Below are 14554 nucleotides of genomic sequence, written 5' to 3'. Positions count from 1 at the left end.
GACACGTGACAATATATAAAAGCCGTTTTATTTGTATTTTATAAAAATAAAGGTTTGTAAACATTTCTTTTAATATATGATTTTAAAAATAATCGTTGTTTAGATTAATGTACATATTATTATGTTGACATGTCTGAATCGCAAAATTAATTGGTCTTGAATTATTAAGGTCAGGAGAAATAGTTGTAAGGCTTAAGTATGTCAGTGTCTCGATAAAAAGTAGGTATGCCTTCTATTTTATTAACAATGTTGTTTTGTTACTACATGTTATCATATAATTAACGTATAACTGCTAAGTGCTAATAGTATATATGTATGTTATACTGTAATAATTAAAACGGTATCTGCGTAAAGCTTACTTAGTTTGGTGCATCCAAAATTATTTAGAATCAAACTCGATAAGAAACGTTATGCTTCTATAAAGATTATCTTTAACTAGGTACAGTGATTTTTAAATAGCTTTTAAAAAATGAGACCATATTACGATATTAAAATAAAGTCCCATTTAAAATTGTTGTGTTCCTAAAAGAAGTTTTTACTATTATTTCATTGTTCCTTGACGATGACAAAAAAAGAATGTGTGTACTGACGAGAGTACCATAGCAACGTTAGAGAGTACAGAAAATTGTTATTTCACTATGAACAGCTGAGATGGTGTAATTACTTAGTCAGATTTTAAATAAAACGTATCATCATATTGATTACCACTGAAAGATTATATATTTAAAAAAATATATATTTAAAAAAAAAGTGTCTTTCTTCACATAAATTTAAACAGGCTTTATAACGCTCAACATGAAATATATATATATATTATTTTTATCATATTTCAACATATGTATAACTAAATAATTAAAAAGTACTTACATAGACATACAGCTGCGAGTAATTTTACGGCGTCTTGTGGTGGATCACATTCTGGGAAGAAGGGCTTAACCACGTAATGTCCGAATGTAAGTGCCACGATCGCTTGCGTGGTCGGTCTTATGATGAGTAGGGCTATCCACATTCTTAGGAACGCAGGCAAGGGTCCAAATGCGGTGTAGATGTAGGCGTAATCACCTCCCGACCGGGATATCGAGGTGCCGAGTTCTGCGTAGCAAAGTGCCCCTAAAGTCGATAACAGTCCCGACACGAGCCATATTAGTAATGATGCCGCTACTGATCTGAAACAAGAATAAGAAATAAATAAATGGTAAGTTATATCACAAATTTATTTAATTCAGGCAGGGCACAGCAGGAAATATTTTGCTCAAAAGTCGAATAACTCGACCTTACAGAAGATCACGGCTAAATAATACCGTGGTCAAGTAGTGTTGTGTTCTTGTGGTGAGAAGAATACTGTATCTTCTTATCATGAGTATCATATTACCTTTGTATTATTTAATATATTCTGGGATTGCAAATGATTTCAAACTAGTAAATGTATATAAATAAAAATGAATGTTGCTAAGCGCATAACTCGAAAATAGCTCGACCAATTCAGCTATTTTTTTTTATGTTCCTTAAGGCCCACGACAGGTTATAATAGTAAAAAAAAAAAATTACTATTAATTTTTGACAGAACGAAGTCTGTTCGGGCAGCCAGTTTGTAATAAAAATTAGATCACATAGGAATTAACGATAATGTCACCACAATTAGTTTATTTCTTAAAACTGACACCAAAGTATTTTCGACGAAATGATACTTGAAATAAGATAGTGTTTACTGAAAGAAAACTAAAACGTGCGTCCACCACTTGATATGCGAAAGATCGGTATTTAGGTGAAACCGCAATGAAATAGTATCGCCATCTTTTGGCTCGTTTTCACTAGGGATTATCGTCGAAAAAGAAAGAAAAAAATATCTCTCTATATTTGATTAAAAATTAATTACAAGTGTGTTTAGGAGGCCAAACTTATGCCTAAAATCCTTTAGTTTTAGTTTTTTTTTTTACATAACTACCACAGACGACAGTAAAAAAACTTTTTTACTGTAGTCTGTGCTCGCAACTTCGATACTAGCTTTCTTCGCGTGAAATAGTGACTTTACATGTTCAACGTTAATCTTTAAATCGACATAAATTTGTTATTTATGAACCGATTGACACGAAACAAACACTAAATGTTAAGCTAAGCTTGCCACAATATATTAGTAAAATCCACATCTAAATCGGATAAGCCGTTCCTGAGATTAGCATGCACAAACGCACAGACAAACAGACAAAAATTCTAACAATCATTGTTTTGGATACTATTTGCATTGACAAAGGTTCCAATAATATTTTTTTCTCATACCTTAAATACCTATACAGACAAAGACTCGTTTCATTTTTATTATAAATATTGATTAAACAATTTATTTGCCGAATAGCCAACTTTTTGGTTGAATACCTTTATGGATTATTTATTATTATTTATTCTTCCTTCGATCGCCATCCACAGCTAGAAGATTGCATACATGGATAGCATCTGTCCGATGCTGTCACCCTTTTAAGACAGTCTGTCATTCTGATGAGAGTCTGCGACACTGCGTTTCTGTTGAGTGTCGCATATCCGATCATTTGAAGTGTAATAATATTTTTTCTACTAAGTACCTACTAACTACATAACTACCTAACTAAGTACCTACCGATCTTGATACTTAGCTTCACAAAACCTTGAACTTTGTTAGCGATTCTAGTTTTTTTAAGGACAGGGTCTTTATATGTAATTCTATATTTATTTGTAGAGATACGCCAAACAAAACTCATTGCAACGTTCCCTGAGGCTGATGACTTCAGTCACATTTCGGAAATATGAGTTACGCTTTAGCTATAAAATGGCAAAATTTTGTCATCATATACATATCGGAACTCCTTAAAAGATTTTTATGCTCTGGCACTCATGAATCTTGAACAAAAAGATTTAGCATTCCAAGGAGTCCAAGGACTTGATTGCTTGCTTCAAAACCTGTCCAACCAAAAACGTTTTATCTCAGCTTTTTAAAACTTTTTATATTGCATAGAAGGGCAAATTTTACGCTGTCGTCTTTTCTCACTAAAATAATTACTGAAAGGGAAAGCTATGTAGTTTTCTCTTTATCTTTTAAAGTAAACACTTAAAGGACATGAAACGAACAATAACCAGGCATTTCAATAACATGTAATGTTTTTTCCGCATTTAACGTTGTAAAAAGTAACATGTTAAATTTATTGTGTGTCTGTTAATTTATAAGTATTTGGAATTTACCTGAATTGAGATACGATATTCTAGTATATATATATATATATATACACAACGAGATCGGCAGTACTAGATAAGCGTGAGGCTCACCTGATGGTAGGCGATTACCGGAGCTTATAGATGCCTGCAACACCAGAAGTATCGCAAACACGTTGTCGACTCTACCCCCAATCCCCGCCCCCTGGAACCTCTGGTTACCTTACTCACCACAGGAATACAACACTGCTTGATTATTATTTAACTGTGTATCTTCTGTAAGGTCGGGGTACTACCTCAGTCGGGCTGCACTACATTTTGTGCAGGTATATTATATGCTGTGCCCTACCTTAGAAAATATGCCAAATGTCATATAAATATACTTATAAACTAAATAAATAAAATCTCATATTCGTAGTAACTATAGAAAACTTAATTTATTCGGTCTTTTAAATTTATATTTTTAACCGACTTCCAAAAAAGGAGGAGGTTCTCAATTCGACTGTATTTTTTTTTTTATATGTATGTTACATCAGAACTTTTGACTGGGTGGAGCGATTTCGACAAATTTTCTTTCAATCGAAAGGTGGTGTGTGCCAATTGGTCCCATTTAAATTTATTTGAGATCTAACAACTACTTTTCGAGCTATATCTAATAATGCGTTTTTACTTGACGCTTTTTTCGTCGACCTACGTTGTATTATACCGCATAACTTTCTACTGGATGTACTGATTTTGATAATTCTTTTTTTTAGAAAGGAGATATCCCAAGTTTAGTACCATGATAAGGAAACCAGGACCTGATGATGGGATCCTAGAGAAATCGAGGGAAACTCTTGAAAATCCGTAATAACTTTTTACTAGGTGTACCGATTTTGATAATTCTTTTTTTGTTGGAAAGAAGATATCCCTAGTTTAGTACCATGATAAGGAAACCAGGATCGGATGATGGGATCCTAGAGAAATCGAGGGAACTTCTTGAAAATCCGCAATAACTTTTTATTAGGTGTACCGATTTTAATAATTTTTAATTTATTCGAAAGCTGATGTTTGTCATGTGGTCACATATAAATTTTATTGAGATCTGATAACTACTTTTTGAGTAATCTTTGATAATGCATTGTTACTTGACTATTTTTTCGTCGATCTACGTTGTATTACTCGTCGATGTAATTGAAGTCGGTTTTTTTTTTCGTTTGCGAGCAAACACAATTATTTTTTGTACTAAACTAAATATTAGAGGAAACAAAAAATAGAGTCCTTGGTAACATTGTTTAAGCTCATAATAAGTCGTTTTTGTACCCGAGGTGCTAAATATTTTAAACTAAGGGTCGCTTATAGAAGGTGCTAACTGTGATAGTTTTGAGGTTAGGTTCTGATTAACCTTGGCCCTCTCGCCACGCCGCTGCGTTCACTGTTATATTCTTGAAACAAGTTCGATTAAACGATTAGAAAACAATTACAATTGCTTGGTTCTTATATAATGTCACGTTATTTTATTATTTTTATTAAGTAGGTACTAGTTGACCTGACAGACGTTGTCTTGTGTTGTGAATTGTTAACGGGTGTTTTTTTTTTTCAAACCAAGACATTACATTACATTTACATTTAGGAGCTATTTATCCTTATAAATAGCTCCTAAATGTAGTTACGTGCGTACTGCATACCTTCCAAACGACTACACAAAATGGACAATTCTCTTTTTTGTATTCATCATTATCAGAACAAGGTTTTTATAAAACAAAAAAAAAGAACTCGAAACATTCACAAAAAAATGATGATGGAAATCACGTTATTTTATTGCAAGACGTCAGTGAAATTACGTACCTGTAAAACAAGTCAATCGTAAAGGTAAATAATAAAAACAAGCTTCAACTGACTATACATGTCTTGGTATAAAATGAATCTAAAAATGTATGCAAATCGACAGTCTTAACAGTTGTCTTATTTTTAACAAAAAGAACGATGTTACAAGTACCTACAGTATCTTTACAGATAAATCTTTAGTATGAAATGGTTACACGTATGGCAATTAACATTTTTTATATGAAATGATCACGGACTCCATGACATGGTTGCTGTAAAGTATCAGAAACGTCGGGCATATAAAAAACTTAATAAAAAAAAAGTTTCATTATAATAACCTTTATTATTCATCAATTATTATTTGAATGTGTCTGTGCATTCGAATCATTTATTCGCAAAGCGTTCATTATCAATAATATCAACAATCGACCCGCTGTTAACTCTACAGTAGGGAGTTCATTTATAAGATTTAAAATATTTTAGGTACTTACTTCAGTACTCTTCTACATAATTATATATAAATATTATTCTACAAAACAATTTGGTTAAAATAACATATTGAAAAGAGATAATGTTTTAAAAAAATCAGTTCAGTTAAAAATATATTCTTACTAATAAAACCAAAATTTGTTCTAGTCTCTCAGTCATCATTTGTTGTGTTAAGGATACTTTTTTTACAATATTATATTTATGAAAATATGATTATAAATGTATAACGATCTTTTAGACAATTTTATTGTTGAAACAGTATTTACTATTTATTTAACATTAAGTTAAATTATAAATGACCTACTACGTCTTTAATAAGTGTATTGTAAAGTCATATAATCAACTAGCTGTGCACGCGGCTTCGTCCGCGTGGAATTTAACATAAAAGTTATTTTTCAGGTCGCAGAGTTATTAAATAAATAAATTTCTAAAATAAAAGTCGCCTTAGTTACTCCCTATTTCGTCAGCTATCTGCCAGCGGAAGTCCCGGCAAAATCGGTCCAGCCGTTTCAGAGATTAGCCGGAACAAACAGACAGACAGACACAGACAGACAAAAATTGTAAAAAATCTCATTTTGGTATATATACGGTACATACGTACATACGTTTATGCATTTAGTAAAAAACAGTTAATTATTTTAATATTACAAAAAGTCACTCCAATTTTATTTATTTGTATAGATAATTCATTTCATTTTCATTTTTATTTTTCTCTTTCATTTTTTCAAGTGCATTTAGTTTTTCTGAATTATAAGATACGCCCTTTAAGAGATAGTCAAGTTAAATCTAGTTGATTTAAAAATGTCTTTGTCAATTCTCCAAAACCCAATTAATTTTATTTATATTGTAATTATTACATTTATATTAAACGAGTTACTTAACAGTAAGAAATAATTAACTTACTGTATAAGATTTCATGCTTTCAGAAGCTTTTACTTTATGAACGTAAAAAATACGCACGCATGTCACGGTGATAGTCGAATCAACTATACACGTTTTCAGTTTGAAATAAACGTTAATTTTGTGGTTATTTGATAACGGTAATCTCTTATCTCTGTTAATAAATATACATAATTTACTTTGAAGTTAATTAAGTACAAAATTGTTATTATTATAATATCTAGGTTATATTAGTAAATTATTGTAAACGGTCTTATCATATTTCGGCGCCAATAAAACAAAATATTCTAATTCTAATATAATTTCAAATAGGTATTTAAGTAATATAATTTAGAAATAATGTATTATTTAGAGGATTATAAATTACTAAGAAGGGAATGCCCATTTATGATACGATTATACAAACTAAAACAATATTAATAGAAATGTAGATGCGGGAAGTTTGACATATGCATAGACTTACCCCGTATAAAGAAAAACTCCAGTCGGTGAAATGAAGATTCCAGAACCAATTATTGTCCCAATAATAATACCAACACCGTTAAATAGAGTAATTTTACGTTTTAACGTAACTTTTCCGTCACCGGCTTGACTTTCTTCACCCATGCCGCAAAAATCAATCACGTCCAACGATAAACACAATTCACGTGGCTCTACGAGTTCCGACTGGAACACTGCTGCGGAAAATTATAAACACTTCTAGGCAGTATTTAATACACGACTAAATCACTCTCTGTTACCATCTTTACGATCTCCCAAACTGGACGCGAAGAAGTTTACGTCAAAAAATACGTGTAATATTACAGGTTATAAGCGCGCGGCCGCCTCGGCGCATGTGTGGCCAGTGATTTTATGAATGCCTTTACTGAGCGGTGAGCAAACCGAAAGTAGTCGCCGGCGTACCGTATTGTACGCAAAGACAGAGACGACGAATATTTCGCTCCGATAGAAGAGAGAGAGAGAGACAGAAAAGATCACACAATAACGCGACAAACATACTACAGCCGGCATTATTTGAAATAATAGAGCAACGATTTTGTTTAAGACCCCAGTAAATAAAAACTCGTAAAGCTACTTTTAGTAACAATATAAAATATAAATTAAAATTTCTAAAGGTAATAAAATGCTACATTTTATATATTTAGGTACATTGTCTGATACCACTTGTGGCACTTATTGCATCATTTTTCTCGGTTCTTTACGTCAGTTCGCTCTACATTGACTCTCTAACTACGACAATCTACTTTGTACATACTAAACACCCGTTTGCTTACTCACAAGACTTCAACATTAACATAATCAATTGTAAGAATAAGATTATAGTATAACCCACCCCGGCGTCGCACGGGTGCAATGCTGAGACTAAATATAAAATATAAAATCAATATTTGCAATGTAAGCAAAAAATGTATTTATTTACAACATCACATTAGAAGTTTCTAAAACTGTCAGTATTCTTCTACTATATTATGCATGTATTATACATATAAATATTTCTCTGGAATCATTCTATTTACTAGAGAAAACCGCATCAAAATCCGTTGCGTAGTTTTAAAAATCTAAGCATACAGACAGCGGTAAGCGACTTTGTTTTATACTATGTTAGTAAGTCAGTTCAGCCTATTGCAGTCCACTGCTGGACATAGGCCTCTCCAAGTTCGCGCCAAACATCCCGGTTTTCCGCAATCCTCATCCAGCATACACCGGCAATGTTACGTAGATCGTCGGTCCAGCGGGCCGGAGGACACTTCGTTTGCCAAAACGCGGTCTTCACTCTAGGACACGTTTGCTCCAACGGCCCTCGGTCCTGCGACAAAGGTGACCAGCCCAGTGGCGTAGCGTAGTGGGGGCGGGGGGGGCGGCCCGCCCCGGGCGGCACTTTTTAGGGGGCGGCAAAATTGAACAAAACTTAAATAATAAAAACAATTAGTAAATACTAGCGGCCCGGTACGTGCTTCGCTACGTATAAAGTGAAATAATAAAAAAAATTACATCAAATTCGTAGTCCACAAATGCCATACACAGCGGCTGATTATATTCTTCTGTCTTTTGTATAATCTACCGAACAGTATGGATGTGGTCTACAGTGCTGTAGTCATTTCGAAACCCCGCTGCTCCGGTAGTTGGAATTCGTCGAGTCTTCTGGCGAGACGATTCGTAACAACACTCGAAAACAGCTTATAGATATGGCTCAGAAGTGAGATCGATGTGTAATTCTTTGGCAGAGACTTGTCGCCTCTCTTAAAGAACAGCACCAAACACACTACTGGACCACACCTCCGGCGTGGTACCTCGGTGGGTGACGGCGTGAAAGAGTCTCGCCAAGACTTTTAGGGCAGGTCGCCCTGCGGCTTTAAGTAGCTCAGTCGTAACTACGTCATCCCTATTCTGCTCAATCAGAGTAGCAATCTCTCTCGTATTTGAGCAGTGGAGGTCTCGGCGTACAAGTTTTCGTATCTTCTTGGAAAGAGCCCTCTGTTCTGGCGAAGCTGCTTGAGCAGTGAGCAACTCGCGCCTCCGCCACATTTGATCCAAGCTTCGGAAGAGGGTTGGACGGCTTTGTTGACGTCGTCGGCGGAAAGTGCCTACGACCTAGTGTACACACCGTCTTCACCACGTTGTCGGTCATCTCTTCCACGTTGCCAGTAGTTTCCAGCGAATCGAATCGGTTTTGGAGTTCCCATTGAAACTGCTCGGAGCCACATAGTAATTGGGGCAGCGTACGTTGGAGAGTAGATTTCACTAAGCGGGCTGCTCTTTTCGGAGGTATATATTTAAAGTGCTCCGCAATAGCCGGTGGTTACAGTGTTAAACCAATTAACTGAATCTGTCTCGTTCCTCGTCATAGTGTTGGGGCTTTGCCATGTACACCGCCTTTGGGGCTTCTTCTCAAAAAGTTGAATTCATCAAGAAGAGCCCCTCTGACTCGTAGTAGTTGACGAGCATCTGCCTCCTGCGATTCCTGCGTCCCTACCCGTGTGGTCCGATCCTCGATTCGTCGCGGTCTTGTATTCCCACTTTAGCGTTGAAGTCTCCCATAACAACGTTGTAGAAGGCCGAAGTAGTCCCATGCATGGCCCTAGTAATATCGTCATACAACGCTTCGACTTAGCCCAGTATGCTTCACTTAAGTTTAAGCTTAAGACTCGGTTTTACTTCCAGTTCGGTAAGGTTGTGGTCCAGCCGTAACATGCCTCCATTATACGTAACCGGTACGTAGTACCTGTAGTTTTGAGTGGCAGCCTCCAGTATCCCGGTGATCCTCAGTACCCTCCGCCCCACCGCTACCGCAGCCGCTGCTGTAGCCGGGAATAGTGGGGCTACCGAGAACCGAGGGCCTAAAATTCTACCGCGAACTCATGAGAGTTTTTGCCCATAGTCACTACGCTGGGCAGGCGGGTTAGTGACCGCAGGGCTAGCTCTGTCGTACCGAAGACGTTGCTGCTGGTCTTCGGTTGTGTATTTAAAAAGCTAGCTGTAGGATGGCCATACCGCCATCGGTCGGCTTTACTAGTTCCACAGTGGTATTGGAACTTTGCTATTTCATATTATTAACTAGCTGATCCGGCAAACGTTGTTTTGCCAATAAACTATCTACTATAACATAAGTGTGCGGGGATTTACTTATAAACGAAAGCGTTGTAGACAATAAAAGTATGCTTTATTTAGTGCACAGAAAAATTAAAATAATACGTATAACAGTCACTACTACGATCGGTACACAAATAAAACCAAAAAAAAAAACAATGGCCGAAAACAGTATAGTGAGTAAGACAGGAGACCGGCTTTATTCTCATCCCTACTCCGTGATGTTTGCTGGATGAGAGGTGACAACGTAATATAGACATCTAGCGGGGATAACTGATCGATTGATATTTATCGACCGGCGAAGACAGGAGATCAAAATAAATTGAGAAAAAAATCACAATTAAAGGAAATTATTAAAAATAATAAAAAATAAAAATTGCGATGGAAAAATAGGGCTTGATCGAAGAAAGGTTGAAAATTAAGTGTGATATAATTTTTTTTATTCTAAGTCATGACAAAATAAATATAAAAATCCTGCCAAAAAAATTAAAGTTTATAATTAACAAATAAAATATAGGGGTTGATCGTAGAAGGTTGAAAATTTAGGGTTGTATGTATTTCTTAATGTTGTATCATAAAAAAATAAAAATATAAATAATTTATCTAAAAATAAAAAAAAAAAATAAAAATTAGGGGTGGACTACCCTTAACATTTAGGGGGATGAAAAATAGATGTTGTTCGATTCTCAGACTTACCCAATATGCACACAAAATTTCATGAGAATCGGTCTAGCCGTTTCGGAGGAGTTTAACTACAAACACCGCGACACGAGAATTTTATACTTATATTAGATTAATTTATTTATTTTACATGAAATAGTATGTCTTAATAATGATCACTAATCTAATAAAATCTAATAAGTACTATTAATTATTTTGTATTGTTATTTAATTGATTGAAATTTTGATTTGGGCAAATTGAGATAAGGATTGATGAGTTTTGCATGGAATTAAATAAAGCTTTATCATTATTATTATTATCATTATTGGAACTTTTCTATACCTTAGTCGCCTCTTACGACACCCACGGGATGAAAGGGGGTGGCTAAATTCTATATGTCGTAGCCACTCAGCTCAGTAAGTTTTAGTATACCTTAAATTGAAATACCTAAATAAGGGGGCGGCAAAATTTTCTTCCGCCCCGGGCGGCTGACAACCACGCTACGCCACTGGACCAGCCTACTGCCATTTCAACTTGCTAATTCTGTGGGCTATGTCGGTTACTTTCGTTCTCTCACGGATAGTCTCATTTCTAATTCTATATTTGAGAAAAACCCCAAGCATAGCCCGTTCCGTTGCGCGTTGAGCGACTTTAAACTTGTAGACCAGTCCCTTGATCAGTGTCCACGTCTCGGCTCCGTATGTTAACACAGGCAAGACGCATTGCTCGAAGAATTTTATCTTCAAGCATTGCGGAATTTTCCAAGTGAAGGCTCGAAGAAGCCTGCCAATCGCCGCCCAACCCAACCAAATCCTCCTATGAGCCTCCTTATCGAAGCTGTTGCGGTCTAGTTGGATGGTATGGCCAAGGTATACATAATCCTAAACAACTTTTAAAAGGTTACCATCGACCGATACCGGTCTCGGTATGACTTGGTTGTTAAACATAACTTTCGTTTTGTCCAAGTTCATACCGAAACTGTCTCGTCGGATTTGACCTAGCTCATTCAACGTCTGCGCAAAGATGACGATATCATCGGCGAAACGAAGATAAGAAATGTATTCACCGTTGACGTTGATGCCTCGTTCCCCCTAATCCAAGGTCTTAAAGACATCCTCCAGCGCAGTGGTGAACGGTTTCGGTGATATTACATCTCCCTGTGTTACCCCACGCCGGATATAATATACTACTAAAAATATACTACTAGCTAGCCGCGTCAAATTTAACAAAAAAGATATTGTTCAGTTCACAGAGTTATAAAATAAATTAATTTCTAAAATAAAAGTAGCCTAAGTTACTCTATCAGCTAACTGTCAGTGAAAGTACCATCAAAATCGGTCCCGCCGTTTCAGAGATTAGCCGGAACAAACAGACAGATAGACGGACAGACAGACAGACAGACAAAAATTGTAATTACTATCAATATCACTAATACGACAAACTAAGAACGTATGTATAATATATCTACGTTCCTAGTTTATAATATAAATCTCTATCTATAATCTATAATATATATAAACGCGAAAGGTCACTCATCACGAAATCTCCAAAACTATAACACCTAAAAACTTGAAATTTGGCAGGTAGGCTCCTTATAAGACGTAGGCATCCGCTAAGAACGGATTTTACGAAACTCGACCCCTAAGGGGGTAAAACGGGGGTTGCAAGTTTATATGAAAGTCCTATGTTTTTGAAGTAAGCGACTTGAAATTTAAAATGTATGCTCTTTAGATGGCGAGAAGGTATCCAAATAATGTACCTTTAGAAATAAACTCCCTTTTGGGGTTAAAACAGGGGACGGTAGGTTGACTCACTCATCACGAAATCTCCGAAATTATAACACTTACAAGCTTGAAATTTGGCAGATAGGCTCCTTATAGAGCGTAAACATCCGCTAAGAATGGATTCTACGAAACTGAACTCCTAAGGGGGTAAAATGGGGGTTGGAAGTTTGTATGAAAGTCCTATGTTTTTGAAGTAAGAGACTTGAAATTTGAACAAAACTAAACAAAATAAAGAACAAAATAGAATAGAACAGGACAGAATAGAATAAAACAGAACAGAATAGAATAGAACAGAATCGAATAGAATAGAAAAGAATAAGAACAGAACAGAATAGAACAGAACAGAATAGAATAGAATAAGAACAGAATAGAACAGAAGAGAACAGAATAGAACAGAACAGAATAGTAGAGAACAGAAAAGAACAGAACAAAACAAAACTAAACAGAATAGAGAACAAAATGGAATAGAACAGAACATAATAGAACAGAATAAGAACAGAACAGAATAGAACAGAACAGAATAGAACAGCATAGTACAGAATAGAAAAGAATAGAACAGAATAGAATAGAAGAGAACAGAATAGAACAGAACAGAACAGAACAGAATAGAACAGCATAGAACAGAATAGAAAAGAATAGGACAGAATAGACCAGAACAGAACAAAACTAAACAGAATAGAGAACAAAATAGAATAGAACAGAACAGAATAGAACAAAACTAAACAGAATAGAGAATAAAATAGAATAGAACAGAACAGAATAGAATAGAACAGAATAGAACAGAACAGAATAGAACAGCATAGAACAGAATAGAATAGAACAGAATAAGAATGAATGTATTTTTAGAAAACAAATGGAAATTAAAATATTTTTAAATTTCAAGTCTCTTACTTCAAAAACATAGGACTTTTATACAAATTTCCAACCCCCGTTTTACCCCCTTAAGGGTCGAGTTTGGTAAAATTCGTTTTTAGAGGATGTCTACGGCCTATAAGGAGGCTACTTGCCAAATTTCAAGTTTGTAGGTGTTATAGTCTCGGAGATTTCGTGATGAGTGAACTTTCGGTTATATATATATATAATATATATAATAGAAAGGTCACTGACTCACTCATCACGAGAACTCAAAAACCGCTTGATGATCCATCCATCTAGGATGGACAAAGATGAAATTTAGCAGGGAGGTAGATTATAGTTAGTAGACTTCCGCTAAGAACGGATTTTGCGATATTCCACCGCTAAGGAGGTTTAATTGGGGTTGATAGTTTGTATGAGACATATACAGTAGCTATAAGTTCGCCTGATAGGTTATTTATACTGCAGCCTGAAAATAAAACTAAAAATGTGGTGTATAGGGAGGTTTTATAAAAATAACTATTAAATTATACTAAATTGTGTCTTTTCAAAAGTTACTCAGCGTGATAAACATTTCAAGTGACTGAAATAAAAAAATAATTTGCGATAAACATCTTGATCGTAGTCGTAGTCGCGGGTAACAGTTGGTGTATTATAAAACCCCAAGTCCCCAAAAGTGTATGTGATCGATTCCTTCAAAATCTACTGAACGGCTAAGCCGATTTTGATGAGAGTTTCACTGGAAGTTTGCCTGGAAAACTTTGTGACACACTGATTTCAACGCGGGCGAAGCCGCGGGCACAGCTAGTTATATTATATAGTTAAAACAATTTTGAATTATCACATATCAACATATCCGCCAGCGCGCATTGGAGCAGCGTGGTGGATTAAGCTCCGATCTTTCTCCTCCATTGAAAAGGAGGCCTATGCCCAGTAGTGGGATGTTACAGTCTGAATACATGCATGCAATGTGTCATAAAGCAGCCTCTTTTTTTTATGAAAAAGAATCATTGAAGTTTAATCCACCACGCTATTTATGTTGGCCCCGTAGACTAAGACTTTTAAGTCTTATGGTTTGTTTGATAACACGTACCATAATTGTGGTGCGATTACTAACGAGTAACGAGTTATTTTTTATATAAAACGTTTTCCATACACAAAAGTATAGGCTGAAGCGAACATTATACATGCTCTTTCTACAAAGCGTGACGACTTCGAATCGATGACGCGGCTGGTGCCAGCAATGGATGCTGGGCGGCAGGTGGATGTCGCCTACCTGGATTTCCGAAGG

The 14554-nt window shown here is 35.6% G+C and overlaps 1 protein-coding gene across 1 annotated transcript in view; it reads right to left on the bottom strand.

The window, feature by feature from the left end:
• The window catches only part of LOC123669528 (large neutral amino acids transporter small subunit 2), a 35297-nt gene extending 28316 nt beyond the window's left edge, over positions 1-6981 (bottom strand). Inside the window, exons 1-2 of the mRNA XM_045603130.1 lie at positions 6839-6981; positions 868-1166 (exon numbers count right to left, since the gene is read on the bottom strand). Coding sequence (XP_045459086.1) covers positions 868-1166; positions 6839-6981 — 442 coding nt within the window. The remainder of the gene's footprint in view (positions 1-867; positions 1167-6838) is intronic.
• Between the last annotated feature and the right edge of the window lie 7573 nt (positions 6982-14554).

The sequence above is a fragment of the Melitaea cinxia genome, chromosome 3, assembly GCF_905220565.1.
Source record: "Melitaea cinxia chromosome 3, ilMelCinx1.1, whole genome shotgun sequence".
In the NCBI taxonomy this organism is placed as follows: Eukaryota; Metazoa; Arthropoda; class Insecta; order Lepidoptera; family Nymphalidae; genus Melitaea; species Melitaea cinxia.
This window is presented reverse-complemented; position numbering and strand designations above follow the sequence as displayed.